The 26,250-nt window shown below is 43.7% G+C and overlaps 1 protein-coding gene across 2 annotated transcripts; it reads right to left on the bottom strand.

Moving 5' to 3' along the window:
• Positions 1–19: 19 nt before the first annotated feature.
• Positions 20–26,241, bottom strand: bzw2 (basic leucine zipper and W2 domains 2). 2 transcript variants are annotated; one of them, XM_057354938.1, is made up of 12 exons: positions 26,167–26,241; positions 22,033–22,103; positions 19,443–19,619; positions 13,328–13,431; positions 12,517–12,582; positions 12,179–12,314; positions 10,879–10,988; positions 10,097–10,267; positions 9,239–9,385; positions 2,073–2,211; positions 1,855–1,977; positions 20–1,677 (listed from the first exon to the last, which is right to left on the bottom strand). In XM_057354938.1, the coding sequence occupies exons 2-12, from the start codon at positions 22,094–22,096 to the stop codon at positions 1,649–1,651; spliced, it is 1,266 nt and encodes a 421-aa protein (XP_057210921.1). In that variant the 5' UTR covers positions 22,097–22,103; positions 26,167–26,241; the 3' UTR covers positions 20–1,648. The 2 variants fall into 2 exon arrangements, with proteins under 2 accessions (XP_057210921.1, XP_057210920.1); XM_057354937.1 differs by lacking the exon at positions 26,167–26,241 and adding an exon at positions 22,271–22,408.
• Between the last annotated feature and the right edge of the window lie 9 nt (positions 26,242–26,250).

Genomic DNA, 26,250 nt, shown 5'->3' with positions numbered 1-26,250 from the left:
ATTAAAGACGTCAATGTTTAAACAATATTTTAATAGTTTTAATACATTGTTACAGTTGTGAGAAATTCAAAGGAATGATTTGAAAAGAGAAAAAAGATGTGAGGATAATGGGAAATAACGGACTGTGTAATGCTTCACAATACAATTTTTAGACCATACAATGCCGCGTATAACAGTTCCACACACCCGTGCTAACGGCACAGCGCAAATAGCAAGACAAAAAATTGCAAAAATAGGTTTTAATTTGTTTAAATGATCATTTTGTGTCACAATTTAGTAAAAGTACAATGAAAATGACAATAATCCATTGACCCCCCAAAAAGATGTTTTCTTTGTTTGGTCTGAAAATGTACTCACAAGTTAAACATCCACATACTTTAGAGTAACGAGAATGTGAGAGTTAAACATTGTGCTTAACATCATGAAAACAATGTAACAAAGTTAAAGATCTTACAAATCGTATTTGGTATATGGTGAACTATTAATTTAGAATTGTTAGACGAATTCAGGAACTTTAAACACTTGGATATTGTGATCACATTAATGTTTTGGGAGTTATGACTTATTACAGATCTACCAATTTTTCAGTTAAACAGGAAATTGAAACTCTACTATGGCATACTTAACAATTTTACCACACTTTTCATAACTATAAAGTTTTAATATACAGCCGCAGAAATAATTAAGAGACGATTTTAGAGATATGTGTTAAAGTAAATTGATCGTTTGTTTTATTCTGTGAACTGCTATATTTTTACCAAATTTCAAATAAAAAGGTTGTTTTTTATTTGCATAAAATGAAAACTGGAGAAATAAGTCAAAATAACAGAAAAGATGCTCTGTATTTTTTCAGACCTCAAATACTGCAAAGAAAACATGTTCGTATTCACTTTTAAGGAACATGACAGTAATATTTCTACATGTATTTAGGAAAAGTTAAAATAATATTTTTTGATGTGATAACCTGGATTCTTATTAGTTTTCATGTGTCTTGTCGTGCTGTCAGTCTTTTTCACATTGCTGTTGAATGACTTTATCTCACTCCTGAGGTTTGATTTTGTTAAAATGTAACAGACACTGGATTAGAATGGCCACAATACATTTAGAAATGCTGATTTGTAATAAAAAGTTGGAGTGCTGGTCTCATGTTTTTTCCGCAGCTGTCTTAATAACATACAGTGAATGGTATCAAGTGACAGCTGAATACAAAATAAGTGTGTGTTAATACTCAATTGAGTGTGTGTAAAAGGTTTGTCAGACATTAAACAGGCATGTTATTGCAATAGAATACATAGAAAACACCTTTTATTCATAAAAAGATTAAAAGCAGTCCCATACGACACACATGAGTTTGAACGAATGAAAATCTGCAGGAATCTGAAGTGTCATCACAGTGCCTGATCATCATTAGTATAAAATTCATGTTAAAGTGTTTCTTATTAAAGTCTGACTATATTTAGCCCCCTGCACTCATATCATAGAGCTCAGAAGCTTTTCCCTGGATTTTGCCTCAGTGTCTGTAATGTCTCTCTGGACACAAATAAAACGACATGGAGCCTACAGCACAGTATACAGTATATGCACTAAAAGCTTGCAACAGACACTTGACAGTGTAAAACCACTAAAATCTTCAGAATCCACAAGATTTTTAGTCTTCTTCCCCCTCTGACTCAGACTCTGTAGGAGAGAATTAAAATAAAGGTAATGAGATTTACATTTTGAATGGCAGAGACTGTTCTTTGTGTCAGCGCTATAATGAGATCTAAATCAGATAATCAGAGCAAATTTAAGTTCTGCTAACTACAGTTGTCATGGGTATTGAAGCTGCAGGCTATCAGCTGCAAAATTCCTCACCTTCCTCCGCATTCTGAAGCCACTCCACAAATTTCTTCATTTGCTCCAGAAATACACTTTTTCCTTTGGCAGCATGGGCATCTTTGTACCATTTCAAAATAGCTTCTTCACTAAGGACATCCGCTGTGGGAACACGTCAGTCACCACACATCTTATCTGTACGTCTACAATATATCACTAAAAATACTGAACAGGTAGGACATGTGGTCTATAGAAACCTTTGTAGAAGAGCATCACTATTTTGGAGAAGGATTTCATAAAGTGGATGTTGTCATAACAGTATTCCTGAATCTTGAGCAGTAAGACCAGCTCCGATTGGCCCTGAGTACTGAACACAGCCAGGAGAGGTGCATAGTGCTACAAAAGAAAATGATGATTACAATTCCAGAAGCATTGTTTCTTTATGCATTATTTTCTTAGAATTCAATGGACCGGAGTCAATTATTCCTCTCATACCATGCTTACCACGTTGTTCAGATGTTTAATCTCAAGTGAGGTATTTGTCCTGGAATGCTCTTGTTGGTAGGACTTATTTCTAGTGCATCTAATCTATTACCAATCATTTCCTCTGCTTGAACCACTTCAGGTGCACGTTGTTCACAGATAAAATTTTCATGATTTTACAATGTTTTAAAATAAAAGCAGTTGTCCACTTTTTGTCTTTTCTTTCAGGCTCAGAAAAATATATTAATATTTAGTTACTGTATATCGGTCAGTATATCGTTTATCGGCTTCCAATGTTAAAGAATTATCAGTTATTGTTTTCGGTCAAAATGTACATATTGGTGCATCCCTACTAAAAATGTACTATAAGTATTAAACAGCTTTCCTGTAGCTCAGTGGTTAGAGCATGGCGCTAGCAACGGCAGTGTTGTGGGTTCGATCCCAGGGGATTGCACATATTTAGAAACTGTCACGGTCCTGGTCTGGTTGTGGCATTATCTGCACATGGGTTGTTTTGTTTTGTCGAGCACGTGGGAAGTCGCCGGCTGACCGCGTGCTCAGTGTCTGCGTCACTCGCCCTCGTGTCTCCATAGGCTTTCCCCTGCACTGGTGATTTTCCATCCCGCACCTACACTCCTGTTCACACTTCACTCATTAAGTGTTCATTCCCGTAATTACCCCACACCTGCCAGCCATTCTCTCCTCGTTATGTTTCCCTTTATATTCCCTCAGTGTTCCTCGTCTGATGTCTGACCATTGCATGTATATTGCCTGTGCAGACTGCCCTAGGTCTAGTGTGTCTAGCCTATTGATTTTGCCTAAACCTTGTTTTCCCTGGTTGCCTTGTCTTAGTCAGAGACTTGTGTCTCCGTGTGGTCCTCGTTTCCTTGTCTCGTTACCTCTGTTTTGCTACTCCTCTCCAGTTCCCTCCGGCGTCCCGGACTGCTCTCGCCTACCCTTGCAGACACACCGCACGCGGACTTTGGACGGCTCCGCTCACTTACAGACCCTCTCTCTTCGTGCCTTGCGGGGCGTGAGGACCCTCCCGCTGTCTACCCTCCACGCTCTCCCTTTTCTGCGGAGGTAGTGGGACATTGTTCTCGGACGCTGTCGTTTTGGCGGACGCTTTGTTCCCGCCGTGGACTGGATTACTGTTGTGTCTGTTTTGGACTGTGTCGAATTCACTCAATAAATATCTTGTTCATCCTGCACTTTGGTCTCTCTTTGTGTCTCGACCATGACAGAATGGTCAGACCACGTACATGACCCAGCGGGACCAGATCCACTGCTTTCGGCGTTCCAGCAGCAGGGGGTCCTATTGGGACAGCAAGCATCTCGGCTCACCATCGCAGCCCAGGAAATGGAGGCTCTTCATCGGCAAGTGGCGGCATTACAGCTCCAGGTCACCGAGCTACTCCAAGGAGCCAACCACGCTTGAGGATCGCAGCACTCTCCACCCCGCGAAGCCGCGAGTGAGCCAGAACCACACGCCAACAGCCCCCCGTTGTACAACGGGGATCCCAACTCATGTCGGGCATTCCTGTCGCAGTGCTCCCTAGTTTTTGCCCTTCAGCCACGCCGGTACGCGACGGAGGACACCAGGATTGCCTTCATTTTGACCTTACTTACGGGACGCGCACGCCAATGGGGAGTCGCGGTGTTGGAGTCCCAGGATCCTTGCTGCCGCTCCTTCCGTGAATTCTGCGAAGAGATGACCAGTCTGTTTGATAGATCAGCCCGGGGTGACGAGGCGGCTGCTCAGCTTTCCCGGATTTCTCAGGGGAGAGGCACCATTACGGATTATGCCATCCGTTTTAAGACCCTAGCCGCGGCGTGTGATTGGAACGCAGGGGCGCTACGCGCGCGCTTTCTCGATGGCCTTTATCCCAGCATCGCTGACGAGATCGCCGCGCTCGACCCATCCTGGGACTTGGAGGAGCTTATCGGCCTCTGTCTCCGAGTCGAAAGCCGCATAAACGCATGCCGTCGGCGACACACCTCTCCACCTTCCTGGCGACGCCGAGAAGTTAGCCGGGACACCGACCGGGAACCGAGCTGGGAAATCAACCCCACCCACCGCCCTCAATCGGATCCGGAGCCCATGCAGATCGGGCATTCTCATCTCACTTCCGCTCAGAAGCAACAATGGCTCGTGGACGGTCTTTGCTTCTATTGCGGGAAAGCGGGGCACGTTGTGTCACACTGCCCGGCAAAAGCCAACGCCCATCCGTAGAGCGGAGAGTCCGGTTGGGCGCCATTACAGAAACCTCTCCAGAACCACGCACCATGCTGCCGTTCCGCCTTACCCTCGGTCTCACTACCCACACAGGGAAAGCTTTAATTGACTCTGGGGCTGAGGGGAATTTTTTGGACGCGGCCACTGCCCGAGAGTGGGGTATCCCTGCACTTCCCCTACATCCACCTATCTCGGCCGTGACGCTGGCGGGACTGCCACTTTTCACCGTCACCCACATCACTCCTCACATAAGCCTTTTTTTGTCGGGTAATCATTGTGAGAAGATTAGGCTGTACATCCTCGATTCCCCCACGACCCCGCTGGTATTAGGGCATCCGTGGTTGTCACAGCATAATCCTCACATCGATTGGGTGAACACTTCTATTTTAGCGTCCTGCTTGTCATGTGTCTTGTCTTGGTCCTGCTCCCTCTCCTGTCTCTGTGTCTCCTGTGTTGCAGGTGGATGTTGCCGACTTGACTGGGGTCCCGGAGGAACACCATGATCTGCGAACTGTGTTCTGCAAGTCCCGTGCCACGTCTCTTCCGCCGCATCGACCTTACGACTGCGTCATCGACCTACTCCCAGGCACTTCTCCGCCCAAGGGACGGTTATTTTCCCTTTCAGCTCCTGAAAGAGAGGCCATGGAGAAGTATATTCTCGACTCATTGAATAACGGACTCATCCGCCCCTCCTCCTCCATGTATTGATTATCGAGGTTTGAACGAGGTTACGGTAAATAATAAGTACCCCTTACCTTTAATGTCGTCTGCCTTTGAACTCTTACAGGGAGCTCGGGTCTTTACCAAGCTAGACCTCCGCAACGCCTATCACCTGGTTCGTATCCGCGAGGGGGACGAGTGGAAGACGGCATTTAATACACCAGCGGGACACTACGAGTATTTGGGTCTTCCGTTTGGGCTGACCAATGCTCCTGCCATCTTCCAGGGCCTCATCAATGACGTGCTGGGTGACATGATTAACTGCTTTGTCTTCGTGTACCTGGGTGATATTCTTATTTTTCCCCCTCTCTCCAGGAGCACACCCGTCACGTCAGAGAGGTTTTCCGGCGCCTTCTCGAAAACCAATTATTTGTCAAGGCGGAGAAGTGCGAATTCCACTCCGATATGGTTTCGTTCCTCGGCCATGTGATCTCACCCCGAGGCATTGGACCGGACGAGGCTAAAGTCAAGGCTGTCGCCACATGGCCAGTTCCCGACTCCCGCAAGGCTCTGCAGCGGTTCCTGGGGTTCGCCAACTTCTATAGGCGTTTCATCCGGGGTTTCGGCCAAGTGGCCGCACCGCTCACCGCATTGACCTCCACCAAGATCCCGTTCGCCTGGAATTCCCTCGCGCAGGTAGCCTTTGATAAACTCAAGTCCCGATTTATCTCTGCCCCTGTGCTCTGTTTTCCAGACCCTGATCGCCAGTTTATTGTCGAGGTCGATGCCTCCGATGTCGGAGTAGGCGCAGTCTTGTCACAGCGTGCCAGTCATGATGAGAAGGTGCACCCTTGCGCCTTCTCCCATCGCCTCAGCCCCGCTGAACGTAACTACGATATCGGTAACAGAGAGCTGCTGGCGGTTCGGCTAGCCTTGGGAGAGTGGTGTCATTGGTTGGAGGGAGCGACTCAGCCCTTCTTGGTCTGGACGGACCATAAGAATCTGGAATACGTCCGTTCAGCCAAGAGGTTGAACTCGCGGCAGGCCCGCTGGCCGCTGTTCTTTGGCAGATTCCACTTCACCCTGTCGTACCGGCCCGGCTCCAAGAATGTCAAGCCGGATGCTCTTGTTCGAGGGCCCAGGCGGAGAGAGTCCCATGAATCCCATCCTTCCCCGGGAGAGGGTCGTTGGGGCTCTTGTCTGGGAGGTCGAACGGCGGGTGGAGGAGGCCGGTCGCGGGGTGCAGGTGCCAGGGGGGTGCCCGGCGGGTCGGCTGTTCGTTCCCGTACCGTTACGTCCAGAGGTCCTCCAGTGGTTTCATTCTTCCAAGCTGGTTGGCCATCCAGGAATCCAGGTAACCCTGACATCTGTGCGCCAGCGGTTTTGGTGGCCGTCGGTCTCCATCGATGTCAGACAGTTCGTGTTGGCTTGCCCGGTCTGCGCGCAAAGCAAGACCGCCCGGCACTCACCCACAGGTCTGCTCCGTCCCCTCCCCGTTCCCTCCCGGCCCTGGTCACACATTGCCCTGGACTTCGTCACTGGCCTTCCCCTGTCTAGAGGGTGCATTGTAATCCTTACGGTGGTGGACCGATTTTCCAAGGGGGCCCACTTCATCCCTCTTCCCAAGCTTCCCTCCGCCCGGGAGATGTCTCAACTGATGGTGGACCACGTCTTCCGCCTACACGGCCTTCCGGTCGACGTCGTGTCCGATAGGGGTCCTCAGTTCACCTCCCGGTTTTGGAAAGAGTTCTGCCGACAGATCGGGGCCTCAGCGAGTTTGTCGTCAAGTTTTCATCCTCAGACCAATGGGCAGTGTGAGCGAGCCAACCAGGAACTCTGTCAGAGACTCCGCTGTCTGACATCCAGCAATCCCAGTTCCTGGAGCCAACAGCTCTCGTGGGTGGAATACGCTCACAACTCCCTACCCGCCTCAGCCAAGGTATGTCGCCATTTGAATGTTCTCTTGGTTATCAACCACCTCTGTTTCCCTCCCAGGAACTCGATGCGGCGGTTCCCTCAGCTCTGGCGTTCGTCCGGCAGTGCCACCGGACCTGGACGAGGGCCAGAGAGGTTTTGGCCCGAACCACTCTGAGGACCAAGACCGACCGACCGCCACCGGATTTCTCCTCCCGCCTATGTGTGTGGTCAACGGGTATGGCTCTCCACCAAGGACCTGCCTCTCCGGGCGCCTTCTCGCAAGCTGGCGCCCAGGTTCATTGGGCCATTCCGGATCGCCAAAGTGGTTGATCCAGTGGCTGTGCGGCTCAAGCTTCCTCCGACTCTTGGTCGAGTTCACCCTGTATTCCACGTATCCAGGGTTAAACCCGTAGTTACCTCCCATCTCAACCCAGCCAGTTCTCGGCCCACCCCCCTCCCCCTCGGCTGGTGGACGGCATTCCGGCATACACCGTCAGGAAGTTGCTGGACGTCTGCCGTCGCGGCAGGGGCTTCCAGTACTTGGTGGACTGGGAGGGTTATGGCGCAGAAGAGAGGTCGTGGATTCCCTCGCGGGATGTGTTGGACCGGTCGTTGATCATGGACTTCCACCGGAGACGAGGTGAGCCCCCTCCTAAGCGCCCAGGGGCGCTGGTGGGGGGGTACTGTCACGGTCCCACGGGGCATTATCTGCACATGGGTTGTTTTGTTTTGTCGAGCACGTGGGAAGTAGCCGGCTGACCGCGTGCTCGGTGTCTGCGTCACTCGCCCCGCCCTCGTTTCTCCATAGGCTTTCCCCTGCACTGGTGAATTTCCATCCCGCACCTACACTCCTGTTCACACTTCACTCATTAAGTGTTCATTCCCGTAATTACCCCACACCTGCCAGCCATTCTCTCCTCGTTATGGTTCCCTTTATATTCCCTCAGTGTTCCTCGTCTGATGTCTGACCGTTGCATGTATATTGCCTGTGCAGACTGCCCTAGGTCTAGTGTGTCTAGCCTATTGATTTTGCCTAAACCATGTTTTCCCTAGTTGCCTTGTCTTAGTCAGAGACTTGTCTCTCCGTGTGGTCCTCGTTTCCTTGTCTCGTTACCTCTGTTTTGCTACTCCTCTCCAGTTCCCTCCGGCGTCCCGGACTGCTCTCACCTACCCTTGCAGACACACCGCACGTGGACTTTGGGTGGCTCCGCTCACTTACAGACCCTCTCTCTTCGTGCCTTGCGGGGCGTGAGGACCCTCCCGCTGTCTACCCTCCACGCTCTCCCTTTTCTGCGGAGGTAGTGGGACGTTGTTCTCGGATGCTGTCGTTTTGGCAGATGCTTTGTTCCCGCCGCGGACTGGATTACTGTTGTGTCTGTTTTGGACTGTGTCGAATTCACTCAATAAATATCGTGTTCATCCTGCACTTGGGTCTCTCTTTGGGTCTCGACCATGACAGAAACAAATGTATAGTATAATGCAATGTAAGCCGCTTTGGATAAAAGCATCTGCCAAATGCATAAATGTCAAAAGTATTAAACTAGTAAACTATCAGTACACCTGTAGCAGTATGGACTCTTTGTTGGTTCTGTTTGCCCTGTCTTGTTTTACCTAGTTTTCCACGTTCTGTTGATTAGTCATTAGGTTCACCGGTGTTCATTCGGTTACTCAGTCTTGTTATTTATACCCCTGTTCTGTTCATTCCTTTGCCGGTTTTCGTTTGTGTTGCTGTTTCCTTTGTTGTGGACTTTGTGAATAGACTCTTGTTGTGGATTACCTTCGTCTTCGTGTGTGCATTGTATATACAGCATTCCGTGACAATACCTCTAAATTTACTTGTAATAGATTTGAACTACAAACCGAACACATAGTTGTAATCTAGTGTACTCAGTAGTTTAACAGTAGCTTAATGAATACATTAAAATATCATTTTAAAAACTACAAAGTGGGTCAATTTAATCCCAAGTGCGGTACACTTACAAGTATAGTACTAGTACACTGATTATTAGTACTTGGTATACTTAACTTGAACTTTACTTAAGTATACTTAATAATATGAACTTGAAGTCTACTTTTTTTGTAAGGGTTGTTCTACCTCAGCAACGGTAAAATAAATTAATACTATGCCTTCAGATGTTTGAGGGCCTGCTCAGTGACCAGCTCTTCCTTTTTGTTCCATTCCACAGCATTCATGAGGCAGGACCACAGTAAACCAACCACAGCCTGCTCCTGCAGATCATTCTTCTTCATCTCTTCCTTCACATATACCACAATCTAAACACAATGCCATTTTCAAGATTAGACAGAGAATCTGCTTTTCTATCAAACTGATTTCCTCTGGGCAGGGCCGTCGCAAGGGGGGTGCGAGGCCCTTTGGCATAGATTTTATGATGATTTATGAAGATAAAACGCACTCTTTATTGTTTATGTTTTGGATATTTCAGCAAAAAGCTACAACTGTGTTGAACTTGCTTTTATTATCCAAAACGCAAGTTGTTCCAAACGAACATATCTATATAACAAATGTAAATGGTTATCTTTATATAAATAAAAATTCTATCTAGCAGACATTAAGAATAATTATGCTGTTTGTTATTAAAACGCATTTCGTTTGTGAGTCTTACTCATCTTGTTTTCTGACCAGAAATGTAAAAAGCGCACTCCATGCACTAACTGTTGCGTGTATGTGCGCGCACCCTGGGAGCATCGGGAGAATTTATTAAGGACGTAGGCACATTTTGTGGTGAAAATATCTTCTATTCTCATGTTATTTACCTTTATTCTTTCTTGCGTTAATTTAAAAAAAGAAAATTGAAGTTGGTTCTTAAAGGAGCCAGCTCATCAGACCCATCACTACCGGTCAGACGCGAGGACCTGTGCAGTCGCACACTTCGCACAGCCCTTGGGACGGCACTGCCTCTGGGTTCTGAAGCTACAACACTTGAGACCCACTGATCTGTGATGTTTAATGTGAACTGGATTCACCTCTCTAATAGGACACTGCTGGGACAGACGCTCCTGCAGCTCTTTCTGAAGTTCCTTGCGTGTGCCCAGAGACTGTTGCACGCGCAGGAAGTCAGACAGCTCTTTCAGTCCTGCATCTGTGAAGTACTTTGAGAAGTGCTCCACATTCTGTTTACTGGCAGGAAACAGTTCCTGAAATTAGATCAGATTAAACAATTAGATTATTTACAACAGGAACTCTGCAGAATCAACTCACTTAAGACTAATCGCCTGAATACACAAGACTTTTGCTCAGATTTTTGCCCAGATTTTCCGTCTGGAGTTGTTGCAGAAAGTCTGCGCTAGTCTGCAGATTTTATCATGTATTGTTTTCTATGCAAACGTTCAAAAAGTCTGCAATTGTATGAATGTCTAGTTTTTAAAAAATCTGTTCAGATTTTAAGTCTTGTAGTGCAGCCTTTAATCATTCTCAAGTGTTCAAACAATCTAATCCTCAATATATTCAAAGCCAAAACAAGACTTTGTATTAAATATAAGAATACTTCAAAATGTCATGCATTTAGATATGACATGCATTTGCATACTTGCTTTTTACAGAAATCTGCATGGGCTCTATTGTGCTTCAAGGTCATGAGTTTAGAGGTGTTAGAGCACACGGCAGGTGATAAATGTCTCCATGGAAACATAACTCATCAGCGTGACAGCTCATAATCCACTCATAATGCTCAGAGGTTAATACATTCAGCATCAAAATGAATACACGCTGCAGGCTTCCACGTAACACAGATGAGCAAATACCATACCAGGAGCTTCTTATCCAGATTGGCTTTTCTAAGGGCCGATGTCACCGCATTAGCATCCTTCTCTGCTATCCAAACTTTAAACATCTTCACTGCGAAAGCAGCAGAAATGCCTAAAAACCAGATAGTGGGGGAAACCCTTAGACAAAGAACATATATTTTCCTTTATATTAACTGACAATATACTAAATCATGTAATATATTTTTATATATAATGTGATACATTGTTAATATATTACAATAGATTGAATAATACATAAGGAATTGCCGCTTTGAAAAATATAAGCACTTGGTTCCAATATATGGATATGTATTATTTAATATATTGCATTTTATTTCCTAGTATATTCCCATTTATTTTTGCTTCATAAGGGAAGCTGTAAAATGTTGAAAATATGAAATGTGGATATTAAAAAAATTGAAAATATTTTCAACATGCAACAGACAGTGGAAACATAAAATCCACTTGCTCTTAAAGGGATAGTTAACCAAAAAAAAAGAAAATTCTGTCGTTTACTCACCCTCTTGTCATTACAAACCTGTATGGCTTTCTTTGTTCCACAGAACAAGAATGTTGGTAACCAAACAGCGCCAGCACCTATTCACTTCTATTGTACGGAAACAAAACCGATATGAGGAATGATCATTGTTTGGTTACTAACATTCTTCAAAATATCTTCTTTTGTGTTCTGTGAAAGAAAGTCATACAGGTTTGAAATTACAAGAGGGTGAGTAAATAATGACAGAATTTTCATTTTTCACTTTGAATAGACCATATGCACGCAGGGTGATGATGCACTTCCGCTAAAATCTCAGCCAGCTAAGACACTTCCGCTCTCATACCGCTGGGGTAATGTGTTACCAAGCGATAATAATATGTTTATTATTATGCTACGGCTGAGCATTGTTGAGTGCCTCTGTGATCAAGCCCTTCTCATTTTTGTGGATGTAGCTTGAAACGAATAGCTTGAAGCATTTCCCCTTTTTGGTTGTGGATGTATGATGTAGTGTTTGGATAATTTGATGCACGTCGTTGACTGTAATCTGGGAGAGACCGAGTGAAAAATGTCATTGTTCCCTATGGATGCAACGGAGTGGGCTGAGACAAAACGCAGAAGCGATTGTGCACAGAGTCTATTGGAGTGTCAAAACACCCACTGATCCTGTTTATTTGCATATACGGTCTGAAAAAAACAAATTAAAAATATTATGTGTCTCTTTCGAATGGTTTAAATGACCTGGTTCAACAGAAACCGTAGCAGCAGCATGTACTCAAAAGAATCGCACCACAGCACACACAAACCTTCTTTGACAACATTATCGCTAAAGAGGCTGGTGAGGATGGGCGGCAGCAGCATGCCATTGGCCAACAGCATTCCTGTTAGCATGGCCAGTTTGATCTGCTCAGACTCACTAAAGGCCTTCAGGAAGAGAAGAAGCTGCACAAGGACAGAAAACACATCTGTTTATTTGGCCTGCACCATCACTGCTTACCATTCGAGTAAACAGCGTGATGCCATGAGTTTGTTTGTTCTGCAGTGTGTTACACGTGGGTGAGAGAACACATCCTCCATGCTGACACGCATCATCACCTACTGATGTGATTCGATTAGTAGAGGCAACATGATGTGAGCAGATTACCTTTTTGATTTCCTCTTCAAAGGCCTTCTCCAGATATTTGTACCTTCTGATGAGCTTATTGAACATCTGCATGTAGACATATTTATCCATTAGTCAATGCTTTTAAAGGGGCAATATCATACATTTGGATATTATATTATTTATTAATTTAAAATAACTGATTTATATATTTTATGTTTTTAAAGTTTCTTTTAAAAACCCGCCAGGCAAAAACATTTTGAAGTTCTTAAAGGCATAGTTCACCCAAAAGTGAAAATTCTTTCATCATTTACTCTCATCGTGTCATTTCAAACCTGTATGACTTAATTTTTGTGTATGACAAAACACAAACGATGATATTTTGAAGAATGTTGTTAACTGGCACCCATTCACTTGCATTGGTTTTGTGCCCATACAATAGAAGTGAATGGGTGCCGGCGCTGATTAGTTAAAAACACTCTTCAAAGTATCTTCTTTTATGTTCTGCGGAAGAAAGAAAGTCATACAGGTTTGAAATGACAAGAGGGTGAGTAAATGATGACAGAACTTTCATTTTTGGATGAACTTGCCCTTTAAGGTTACGTTCTCAAAAAAGGTCAATTCAATTTTGGAAACCAACACACTTCTATTCACAATGACAAGTTATTGAGAGATTATTTTGAAATGCCACTGTATGAGTAACATACAAACTCTACTCGAGGGATTTGGATCCTAAGTACTTCTAATGCAATTTTGAAACAGGATCCCCGCTCGCTCCAACTGCTTGTTTTTCATATACAGTATAACAACGGAAAGCACAAGCTCATTGAACACAGTGAAGTGGGGTATTCACCTGAGCATAGCTGCGAACAGCAGTGTGGTTTTCTTCGGCCTTGAAGACACAATGTTCTGTCACCTTGGTCTTGTCCCCGTCGTCGATACGTGTTCCCCCGGGAGCTGAGAGAGGGAAAGTGAGGTTGCGAGTTAAAGCGCAAAATCTTCAGCATGTTCAGTCCTGTCACAGTTAACCCCTGCTTATAGGAAATGCCTCTGTGTGTTGTACACTCATAATCGTGATGTGCAGAAGATAATACAGCTATGATAATGACAACAAAACGTGCATTTAACAAAGCTTCAGCTAAATGCAAAACCCATTCCACTGTCACTATGTTGAGAGGCTTATAATGGTAAAGATCACCTACAGGAAGTCCTGTGATGCACAACAAAGGATTTGGAGTTAATCTCTTAACTCTTAAAACACAGTTAAAGGGAGTCTCTTGCACATCGCAGCATGCTGATGGAGTAATCTGATTGCTGACTAGACGCTTGACTAAACCGCTAGGGCTGAGCCAATTTTTTTCGATTAATTGTTTTTTTTAAATGCAGTCGATTCAATATCGAATTCAAACGTCATGAATCGATTTTTTTCTTTCATTTTCCACAAGCATTAAACATACTGTAAGAGATCATTAACGTGAATCTTATTGTTACTACTAGTCTTCTCCACTAGATGTCACTTTTGTTTTTACAACGGGGATGTTACAACAGCGAGCCTATCCTTCATTCCTTGCTTAATTAACATGGCGGATGCAATTATGTCATGTTTTGTTCAGACGAAGCGCATAATGACATACCGTGCGCCTTTTTGGATAAACCTTTTGTCATGGCTCTGCTTCCTTAGTCATGTTTTTCTTGGTACTGTAGCAGAGTCATGACAAAGTCTTTGGTTATGTGTGGAGAGAAACATATTATTGTCCGTTTGACAATAATATACGTTCTCTCCAGTGTCTTGTCATTGGCCCCATCCATCTTGTTTCCTCGTTATCCTTCCCTAAGTGTTTGATTACCCACACCTGCCCCGTGTCGTTATCCCTCGTTTGTCTTCCCTTTAAATACCCTCTTGTTTCTTTGTCTTGTGCTCATGGATTGTACTATGTATGTGAGTGTACTGCGTGGTGTTTGTGTTCATGCTCGTGTTATCATCCGTGGTCCTGTTTTGTGCCTTGTATAATTTAAGATGTCTGGTCGTGTCCTTTAGTTTAGTTTATTGTTCATGTTTTCATTTTGTCCCCCTCGTGGGAAGTCTTTTGTTTATACATATATATTTCTTAGTTCTGTTTTTCCCCCCATTGTGGGTGTTTTTGTTCTGTTTTCAGTTTTGTTTAAAATAAAGATCTGTTAACCCCTTCACTGCCTGCCTGCGCTTGGGTTCTTCTCTCCACGCTCCAGTCGTGACAGAATCCACGAGCCAACACCGAACCCAGCGGGCAGCATGGAGGAGACGGACGAGGCGTTTAGGAGCCGCCAGGCTCACACCTTGTTCGGATTTCGCCAGAAAGGCATCCCCGTGAAGACCTTCGCCATGGACTTCCTCTCCACTGCGCGCCACTCAGGGTTCGACGAGGCGGAGTTGAAGGTTATCTTCAACAGCTGCCTCGACGAACCCTTTGAGCCTGCGGAGATGCGCAGGTTGAGGCCCCTGGGCTTCGTAGACCAGCTCCAGATCGCGATGGATCGCGAGGAGTCCAGGGGACTGTCCGTGGCGGGGTCTTCTACGGGGCTGGCGACGATCCCGGAGGGCCAGACCCTGCAGCTCGGAGTCGTGGGCATCGCCACACCGCTCTCCTCACCCCCTGCAGCCTCCCACCAGTCAGCCTTGGTGCAGCGGGGACGAGAGTCCTAGAGGGAGTCCGGACCATCCGAGGAGTCCCTAGCCGGGAGCCAGCCAGCCTCTGCCACCTCTTATTCCTTCACGCCGACCCCAGAACGAGGTGGCGGTGAAGAAAAAGAGGCAGCGGCGGCGCAGTCGGCGGCAGCTCCATCCCAGCCGAGTGCAGCAGCCGGCGTCCAGCTCCGGTGCAGCCGGGGTCCAGTCCGGTGCAGCCGGCGTCCAGTCCGTGTGCAAGTCCGTGTCCAGTCCGGTCAGTCCGTGTCCAGCGGTCTAGTCTATCCAGCCGGTCCAGTCGTGTCCACCGGTCCAGTCCGGTGATCCAGCCTGCGTCAGTCTTGGTCCAGTCATGCGTCCAGTCCGGTGATCCAGCCGGCGTCCAGTCCGGTGATCCAGCCGGCGTCCAGTCCGGTGATCCAGCCGGCGTCCAGTCCGGTGTCCAGCCGGCGTCCAGTCCGGTGTCCAGCCGGCGTCCAGTCCGGTGATCCAGCGGCGTCCAGTCCGGTTGTCCAGCCGGCGTCCAGTCCGGTTGTCCAGCCGGCGCCCAGCCGGTGATCCAGCCGGCGTCAAGCCCTGTCCAGCCGGCCTTCCAGCCGGCGTCAAGCCCTGTCCAGCCGGCCTTCCAGCCGGCGTCAAGCCCTGTCCAGCCGGCCTTCCAGCCGGCGTCAAGCCCTGTCCAGCCGGCCTTCCAGCCGGCGTCAAGCCCATGTCCAGCCGGCCTTCCAGCCGGCGTCAAGCCCTGTCCAGCCGGCCTTCCAGCCGGCCTTCCAGCCGGCGTCAAGCCCTGTCCAGCCGGTCCCTGGGAGACTCCCAGGGCCAAAGACTGTTCCCCCGGGACTCCTCCTAAGTCCCCCAGGACTCAGCGCCCTCGAGCGCAGCCGGGGACTGGGACTGTTTCCCCCAACCCTTTTGGTTCCCCGTACTCTTGTTTTGCCCACCCCCCCTCCCATGTTTGTTGTTCTTGTTATCCCACCCCAGTCCTGTAGTCTTGTTGTCCTGTCTACCCCTTGTCATGTTCACCATGTTTGTCTGGTTTTTGTCTTTGTCTCGGGCTGCCTTGTCTTGTCCGTCTACCCCTTGGTGAGCACCTGGAGGTGCTCATTAAAGGGGGGCTTCTGTCATGGCTCTGCTTCCTTAGTCATGTTTTTCTTGGTACTGTAGCAGAGTCATGACAAAGTCTTTGGTTATGTGTGGAGAGAAACATATTATTGTCCGTTTGACAATAATATACGTTCTCTCCAGTGTCTTGTCATTGGCCCCATCCATCTTGTTTCCTCGTTATCCTTCCCTAAGTGTTTGATTACCCACACCTGCCCCGTGTCGTTATCCCTCGTTTGTCTTCCCTTTAAATACCCTCTTGTTTCTTTGTCTTGTGCTCGTGGATTGTACTATGTATGTGAGTGTACTGCGTGGTGTTTGTGTTCATGCTCGTGTTATCATCCGTGGTCCTGTTTTGTGCCTTGTATTATTTAAGATGTCTGGTCGTGTCCTTTAGTTTAGTTTATTGTTCATGTTTTCATTTTGTCCCCCTCGTGGGAAGTCTTTTGTTTATACATATATATTTCTTAGTTCTGTTTTTCCCCCCATTGTGGGTGTTTTTGTTCTGTTTTCTGTTTTGTTTAAAATAAAGATCTGTTAACCCCTTCACTGCCTGCCTGCGCTTGGGTTCTTCTCTCCACGCTCCAGTCGTGACACCTTTACTTTCATTCAGTGGGAAAATGACGGCAGTACTGGCCCGCGAGGCGTGGGCACGAGGTCTCACTTTCCCGGGCACAGGGCTTGTCTCTATCGCAGCGAGACTCTATGCAGGGAGAAGCAGCACCATACGGCGGCCGGTTCGCGAATAAAAGAATACAAAACGGCGTTCCAAACATCTGTCACTGTTATGTCATGTCCACTGTTTGGATATACATGAACACAATTCATCTGTAAGTTAGCACATGATAGATAGAGGCTACGCGCTGTGTTGTAGCCAATATCACTGCTCTTTGACATGTGTGTGTGGTGATTTTGTCAGACGATGACAGAAACAGAATCAGACTGACAACAGAAACAGAAAATATGTAAATGAGAACGGCTTTTTTGGGCAACAACCCAACTAACACAGTTACGCTGTGACGACGTATCTGGACCGGACCATATTCGTTAACACGACGTACCATAATAACGTTCCAGCGACGTAACTTTGTGATTCCTATATTCGTCATGACGACGTAACATTGGACTTGTTGGGACATGGTGATTACCTCCTGAAGACATACCTGGAACGTACCATATTCATCGCAGCGACGTACCAAATAAGGTTTCTGGGACGTGATGAGCACGTCCTAACGACCAAATAGTCACGTTGTTAAAATCTTTTTATTTAATTTAAACAATTATCATCCCTCACATGGAGGATTAAATTCATTCACCCCCCCACTCCCCGTCGACAGAAATGGTGAAGGGCTAATGCAATCAATCCCTCTCTGACATTATAACAGATTTTACTCTGATCATACATTTTCCATACAATAATATAATAAACAGAAATGACCAGATTCATTAATCAAATGACCAGTGTCCAGGTCATCTGAAGACGAGTACATCATGTCGCTACAACGTTCTTAACGGGATCAATTCACAACGATATTTGAGGACGTGGCTCAGACGTTTCTGTAACGTAAGCAAAAATGACCAGTGTCCAGGTTATCTGAAGACCAGTACATCACGTCGCTACAACGTTCTCCACGGGATTAATTCACAACGTTATTTGAGGACGTGGCTAGGACGTTTCTGGAACGTAAGCAAAAATGATAAGAAATGGAACGTTGCCAAGATGTCCTCAGAACGTGGCCACAAAGTAATGTCACAGTGACCAAATGAAGACGAACTGGCGACGTTGTCAGAACGTACTGTGTTAGCTGGGAAGCTGTATTAAAATACAGAATGTCCAGAGAGTAGAAGCGAAACGAGTCTGAAATTGCAACTCAAAAACTAGGAATGACGATGACGTCACGAATATGTTTATTAGTTTGTGACATCACCAAACGCCACGGTTCCACAAAGTCCTAGCTGCAAGTTTGTTGCTTTTCATTTCTTTTGAGTAATTCACCATCGTAATCTGATGTTTACAGTTCTTTATTAAGAAATATCTATATGATTTTTATGCATGTATTGAACTGAATCGAGAATCGAATCGAGAGCTTGAGAATCGAATCGGGACATCTGAATCGATACCCAGCCCTATAAACCGCTCTCCTTCCTCTCTCGTGTGCTGCCTTTGATTATAGCAAAGTCTCCGAGTAAACCTTTTAGCTGCAATTGGGTTGACAGAGACGTCAACATTCTGAAAACATCTCTGCCAGTGCCTGAGACTGAACTAATCCCAGATAAAACACCATGTGTATAATGTGTGAGAGGAGGTATGTAAACAAGTGAAGTGAAATGGAGTGCTTCTTGTCCAAGCAACAGTTAAATCAAGCATTTTTCCAAGCATTAAACATCCAAGCACTTAAAGTGGTTTATAAAAAAATATTTTTTTTTACCATGTGACAGGCCAAATGTCCCGCCTGTTACAGGACATTCTCATCTCTTATTTAAGGGTTGAGAATTAATAGTTAATGTAATATTTACATTATATAATACATATTACAAGTATTACTAAATTTGTATTATCTTAAAAAAGCCATGCTATGTTTTTGACACATTGTAATTTTTAATGCATTTCATTTAGTAATAGTATAAATAGGGACTTGGGACTGCAATTTAGTCCCAATGTTAAGTGACCTCATTTTGCTAATTCATTCCTTGCAAGTAACCAGCAAAACATGTATAATACATAATATATACTATACTGTATGTATGTATAATATATAACATATGTATAATGTCGATTTTACTTATAAAAAACTACACGATGAACATGGTGGACAGAGGAGAAACAGGGTGGACGCAACATAACAGGTTGGACAATAACATGAGTGGCATTTTATGCTAAACTCCATTTCTACTCATATGGTGAACAACAGGCTAACACGTGCTGACCTCGGAATAAGATTTTCAACATGTTGCATGCATAGAAATACATCGCATGAATTTATATGGACGTCTCTTGACATTGTAATGATGCTTACATCATTTCTATACCAACTGATGTTGCATCTGATGCTTTTGTTCGTGGACTTTCTCTCCTAGGACTTTAAAAACCAAATCGACTTGTGCACAGCCTGGACAAAGACTTAAATCTAAACATAATCTACATAAAAGTCCAATACTGGGATAGTACTGGGATGTTATGCATGTGCTATCGAGTTCTTACCAAGCATGCTCCCAGCGATGAGGATGTCAAACAGGGTGTCGGCATAGCGACGGTAGTCTAGTCTCGACCCAGTGACATCCAGGAACTTGGCTACAGCATCAAGATCACCACCTGCTTCGTTGAGGCCTTGAACGATCGTGTCTCGGAAAACCGTAGGCTCAAACTTCTCCTTTTCATCTGCAGGAACAAAAACAATAGAAGCACAACGCTGTCAGGGTCACATTTCTTTCAACCATCAGAATTTGCACTATTTTGATTCATATTAGACACTACTGGATGTCATGTTTGTTGTTGTTGTTGGCAATGCAACAGAAAGATACTGCTTTGAGTTCATGTTTAATCTGTATCCTGGAGCAGGCGATTACGCAGCATAATCCAATACAGTCACTATCATACCTAAAATGATGTTCCCTCGCCTATAGCTGCTGGCTAGAAATTCGGATTTTAGCATACACTCGAGAGCATGTGGAGTGTCTTCCTGTGAGATTTCACATTTGAAGAGCCAGTCGCACCTACCACGCAAGCAGAAAGCTAATGCGCTGTTGAAAAACGCCCTCACATTCGTCACAGTCAAAAGCTACTATTAAGTAACATTCCTAAGCTGTCAGCGGTGTCTAAAAGTGTTATACTTTTACCCATAATACCTGCATGGAAGATCAAATTAAAATCTGTATGACACATACTGTACAGTTTGAAATTGCAAAAATAAAACAAGTTTTTAAAACGTTTCTGCAGCTAAGACAACAGCTTTTCGGGTTCTCTCTTAAATTTGACTTGGCATCTATGGACCGCTAGGAAAAAGTCTCAGCGGTCTCAGTATTGTGTAATACATAAAGTACACAGTAGAACACAAACAGGCTATTAATGGAACGATGAGCCCTTGCCGCTGCATTGCTGATTGAGTGCCTGTGGCATGTGTTTAGGTGCCAAAGGTATGTGTGCTTTGGAACCTGTATTAAAGCCCCCCTAATCCAGAAAATGCACTTTTAAAGGTTGTTTTAACATATCTGTGTGTCAGGAGTGTGTGTACCGAACCACCCTAGAATGATAAAAATCCACCCATTCATATTTTTTAAATCCCCAATAAACCTCAACAGTCCTCTTGAATGAGCTGTTGGCATTCTCTCAGTAACTTGACGTCACATTGATTGAGCCCTCCCTATGACTGCTAATGGACTCTGCTGTCTCCGCCCTCATCCAGTTGTACACCGTCCGTCATTGTTTTCACGCTGGACTACTTACAGTGAGCTATAAGAATGCTTTGTAAACAAAAAGGTGTTTTTTTTGTTGGATGCAAGACTGAACATAAGTCTTCATTTACTCCCGACATCGAGCCTCTGAAGATACTGTGGATTAGTTTTATTTCTCAACGGAATGTGCAGAAGACATCAGGTGAAGTCACTTTACACTGGGATGCGTCACAAACGAATGTTAGTAAAATGCTGGATTCATAATTGGTCATGTTTTCAGTTTTTAAACATATGATGCGTTTGTCCCATGTATTGTCACGTATAAAAACAATGTGCACGTTGTAAAGACATAATGCATTCACTCCGAAAACAGCGTCCTCAGTTTTTAAACAAATAACGCGTTTGTCATGTTCTCTCACTTATACAAAACAATGTGTTTGGTTTTTAAAGATGATACAGTGTTTCTCATTCGCTTAATGGCCATTCTCTTCAGTTTTGTTGTTGGAAGCAATGGCTCACACAGCCCTGTTGCTTTCTGCTGGAAAGGGGGCGGAGACCAGCAGCTCATTTGCATTTAAAGAGACACACACTAAAACAGCCTGTTTTTCCTCGCTGGCAAAAATGGACATGTAGGGCACAGTATAATACAAGATCTGTGGTGTATTTTGAGCTGAAACTTCATAGACACATTCTGTGGACTCCTAAGATTTATACTACATGTTGTAAAAGGGCTACATTTGGTGGCCTTTAAAGGGCTAATTTACCCAAAACATGCCCCAAGTTAACCATTTGTCCAACGTTGCAATTTTTAACCACTCACAAACTTCTACCAGACTCAAATTAAACCACCCATCTCTCTTATCACCAATGCCCATCTCTCCAAAACCCCTCTCCAAAATATATGTCATCCAATCTGATGTAAGCAATCGCGAACATGAAAAAGGAATGCAGCCATTTGGTTGAATAGTTTTCTAAATAGCCAAAAACAGTGCATGACATTGTTTGACTTTGTTTAAAGATTCACCTACTACAGTATTTCCATCTCAAATGAAATGCCCACAATGAACTTATGCAAGTTAAAGCAGCAATTCGTAACTTGTGCCTCTATGTCGCAGTTTGAAAAACATTTGTTGGTTACTTCACATACTTATCTTTACATGAGCTTTAGTCAAATGTCAAAATAAAATTTCCGTAAAATCACACCCAACAGATCAACAATCGATTTATATTATAATTATTATATAATGACTAAATGTAAATGTAAATATACCGTGAATCGTGGTGAGTAAAAAGTTTTGAACACTGTTAAGATTTTTTTTACCAAATTGCAACTTTAAACCACAAACACAATTTAAACTAAGCAATCTGTATTAAGAAAATGTGTATGTGAATGGACTCACCCCTTTTCCTGGTCTTAAACCTCTGGCCTGTAAGCACTGGCTTCTGTTGCTTACCGGTATTCATAAAAGTCCTTTACATGCAAAGAAACAAAGCAGAAAAAAGTTACCTTAACATGAGCGCTCACTCACACACACAATACATTCACACCAACCACAATAACCCATGTATTGACACAAAACAACTCCTGTCCCGGTAATCTGTGCTTTACCAAAAACGAAATATCCACCAAGCACACACCTTGTTTACAATAGCGCACCGTACTAGGAGAAAAATGCAGGTGGTCTAAAAGCTCATGAGCTGAGAGGTGCTGTCCAGAGCGGAGTGAGAGCTCAAGCGAAAGCGAGCGCTCCGGCAAGCCTTTCGCTGCCCTGTGCTAAATATAGAGGGGCTCATCCCCGACAGAGTAAACTTCAGTCATGTAGTCCTGGGACACGTGTCGTATTACAGCAAGGGCATGTCTGATCACAGTTTACAGCCCTCTGTGTCTGTGTGTATTCAAGCAAACACAAAGCAAGCATACACACATGGAAACACATACACAAACATAAATCACTGCTGCCATCAGCTACTTACTGACACTTAGAAATGATGTTATGTGGGCACAGGTTTTGTAAACTAATAACAAGAATCTACAAAACAATACGGGGTAAACGAAGGCAACATATATATATATATATATAAACACCACTTACTGTCCATTACTGACCAACAGTATAGGGACTTAACTGTAAGGAGTCGATGTGAGTGACAGGCCAGATGATCACAGATCAATATTTCAAAGTTATTGAAATAACCTGCAAATGTGCATTTTGCAATGCGCAAATTGCAACTGAATGATTTTAATATTATTTTTAAATGAAAATGCTTAGTACTGCACCTTTAATATCACCAAGGTTTGTTTGTTTATTTGTGATAGTTTTACAAGCATCCGTTAGAATGGTGTAACATGTAGAGCACAACAGAACACGAACCAGAGAAACTTCAAATTTGAGTGTTATAGATGTGACATTTGCAGCCAAAACTTGAAATACAAATTCTCAGAGAACATATTTACTACCAATGTACTGATCCATCTGTTTTCATAAACATTAGAAAACTTGCATATCTAGCAAATACAGACATAACTTTTTTAATTGGTCTATCGATACCTAGAACACCAGAACCTGGCTTCAGATAGGGAGGCTCATGACGTATTTTTGTATGCAAAACCCAGAAGCGAGTGAGCATTTTAGGACTTCAGGTTCAATCGCTCCAAAGTCTATGGTTTTTTTTTAATGGGTTTTGGTAAATCGCCCGAAATAAGGACTGTGGTAAACAAAACCTCTAAATATTTTCACGTTTTATTATATGACATAAAACACACCAATTATAACCCGCTTGTGATTTTTTAAAGCCTTATTGTGTCTTAAAAACGGCGGTTGCTAACAAGTTGCTAAAAGCGACTACTTCCTTTGGCGGGGACGTTAGACGTCATCGCAGATATAAAGCTCACAAATAATGCAACATTGGCACAGGTCTCTTAAAACGTTGATGCGGATTCATTCACAGAGTAATTACTTACTTGGCGTTCACATTTTTAATAAAGTTTGAAAGAGTTGTCGGAGGCTTGGTGGTGGTGACGTTGATATCGAGCGACCTTAAATGTAGTCTGTTTATAGCATCGTGTTAGCTTTTTACTTTTACCTATTGTATTTCGGCATCAAAAGTAACAAATGTGGTGTTAATTTGCAAAGATTATCTTGATAGACAAAACGTGTCAACATCATAAACCTTTGTTAGAGCTTATTTTTTGCGATCTTCCAAAAGTAACCAGCGCGGCGCTTACTTCCGGGCTAGCCTACAAAATTGCGTCATCTCTGAGGTACTGGATTCATTTTGTGGATATAAAAGATTTTCCCAAACTAGACTGAGTGCGATTATATTCCTCTCTGCATTCCTCACTGTCAAAAAAATCTTAAATTTAAGTTTAAAAACATCCATGGTTTACTTGACTAAAATCATTTACAAAGCAAAAGGCCTCATGTTATTTTGTCTAACGCAAGTCCTTTTCCTCTGAACAATATCATGTACTCATGTGTAAGTCCCATGTGAGTTGTGAATTGTATCAACAATCACGTTCACCAGGGAAGAGCCCGCAAAGGAGATGATTTTGCTGATTGTCACCCAACCATTTCACCAAAGAAGTAAACTGTCCTTACATGATCCAGAGCACAACCTGACAAAACCAGTTGGCACCAGTGTCATGGAAAATTAAAAACACAGAGAGAGAGTGTGTGGCTAATGTTAGAAAGAAGTTGGTTTTTAATTACAACAGACAGGAGTCCCTGTGGTGTGACTGAGGCTTCCACATGACCAGAATCACTTCTCTCACACTCAGAATCACTCTGCAATTAACGCATCACACTGCTGCTGATCTGACACGACTCACTGTCACATAATTTTAATATTTTTTTTGGCTGTCAAAGTGCAAGCGCCGTTAGCAGGTCGAATTAAATTACAGACAAAAACCATTGGACAATCACTGGTGAGCAAAAACGTTGTTTCAGGAAAAATGTTTCAGGTTGGACTATGTTGTTGCAAAGTTGAATGTTTACAGTATGTCCCATTATACACTTCATCTAGTGTGTCGCCGGTCTCAATTTATAAGTGCTTCAGCACCAATAATAACACGCTTTCTATGGCATTCCTGGAAGAGAATGCAACCTGGTTTCAAAGTTAAAGTGATGTGTTAGGGACACTGCAAAGAACAGAAAGCTTTGACAGCATATAAATGTTAGAATGACATATGAAAATATTTCAAATACGAATATAAATATTACATCAAATCGGCAGGTCCATCCATTTAAAGTAGGGATGCACCGATATACAAATTGTGGCAGATAACGATAACCGATAATTCTTTAACATTGGACGCCGATAAATTGGCCGATATACAGCATCTAAATATTAATATAAAATACCCTAAGACTGAAACAAAAGGCAAAAAGTGGACGACTGCTTTTATTTGAAAACATTCACTGCAGAAAACAAGGTAACCATTAGTTCTCTTTTTCCCCTGAAAATCATGTACCAAACCTACTTTACACTAGTTAACGATTATTTAACCTTCAAACTTTTTTTGGTATATTTTTATTTAATAAACAAATTATACAGTAGATGTTCTTCCAGAGCAACCCTGAAAAGTGTTCTTAATAGCCACGTGTCTAACAGGTCTCAAGACAGAACGCATTTATACAGCAGTCTGATTCAAACAATATGCTTTTGTTCCTATAATTTACACATTCATAAATACTGTATCTACATACATCAACAATGATGAATGATCATAACAGAAAGACAGTACTGTACTGTATTTTAACTGTGAGCAGTGTGCAGCTGAAGAAGTTTAACCAGAGGAAATGATTTATGATTTATCGGCTATAATATATCGACCTACATTGTATTATCGGCTGATACCGATAACATTGAAAATGACCATTTATCGGCCGATATTGATATGGCCGATAATTTATCATGCATCCCTAATTTAAAGTCCATTATATGCAGTGGCAACAGTATGTAATTTTATTAATACTATTAACAAACACTATTGTATCATGTAGGCCTACGTTATAATTATTGACAAAATTAAGGTTTGGATAACTCAATTAACAATTAGGTATGCATTTTATGAAATTTGAATAATGTATTTTAACATTTACAAGACTTTTAGCTTTAGCATGCATGTACTTTTTTATTACAATCTTTCAAATACAGTATGCTCTCACGAGAAGTTTAAGTTAACGACATTAAGTACGAACAGAGAAAAAGGTTGCTCAGCGCATGCATCTGTTTCACTGTTGTCTATAATTAGACCTATTGCATCCCATAGAAATATTGTGTATAGAATCATAATGATTAAACAACGTAATCGTTATTACGTTCCTGTTTCATAAACTAACAACCTGACGTTTCTCTCTACCACCATTTAAAATGTAGCTTTGCGAACTATCCTTGTGTTTCAAGAGAAATGTATTCTTCACACAGACCAGACGTCAGTGTCACACAGAGATGCAAAAGAGATGAAACACGAATCGATTCATTGTGAGATATTTGTGTCATGTCATGTCATGTCGTGATGTGATTGTATTTACCTGTGTGTGATGCTCTCTGTGACGAGCCCGAACACCGCTGCACGCAGTATCTCACGCGAGTATTTGAGCAGGTCAGTTAAGTAC

The sequence above is a fragment of the Triplophysa rosa genome, linkage group LG16 (genome assembly GCF_024868665.1).
Source record: "Triplophysa rosa linkage group LG16, Trosa_1v2, whole genome shotgun sequence".
Classification (NCBI taxonomy): Eukaryota; Metazoa; Chordata; class Actinopteri; order Cypriniformes; family Nemacheilidae; genus Triplophysa; species Triplophysa rosa.
Note: the sequence above shows the minus strand (reverse complement) of the source record. Positions and strands in the feature narration are given on the sequence as shown.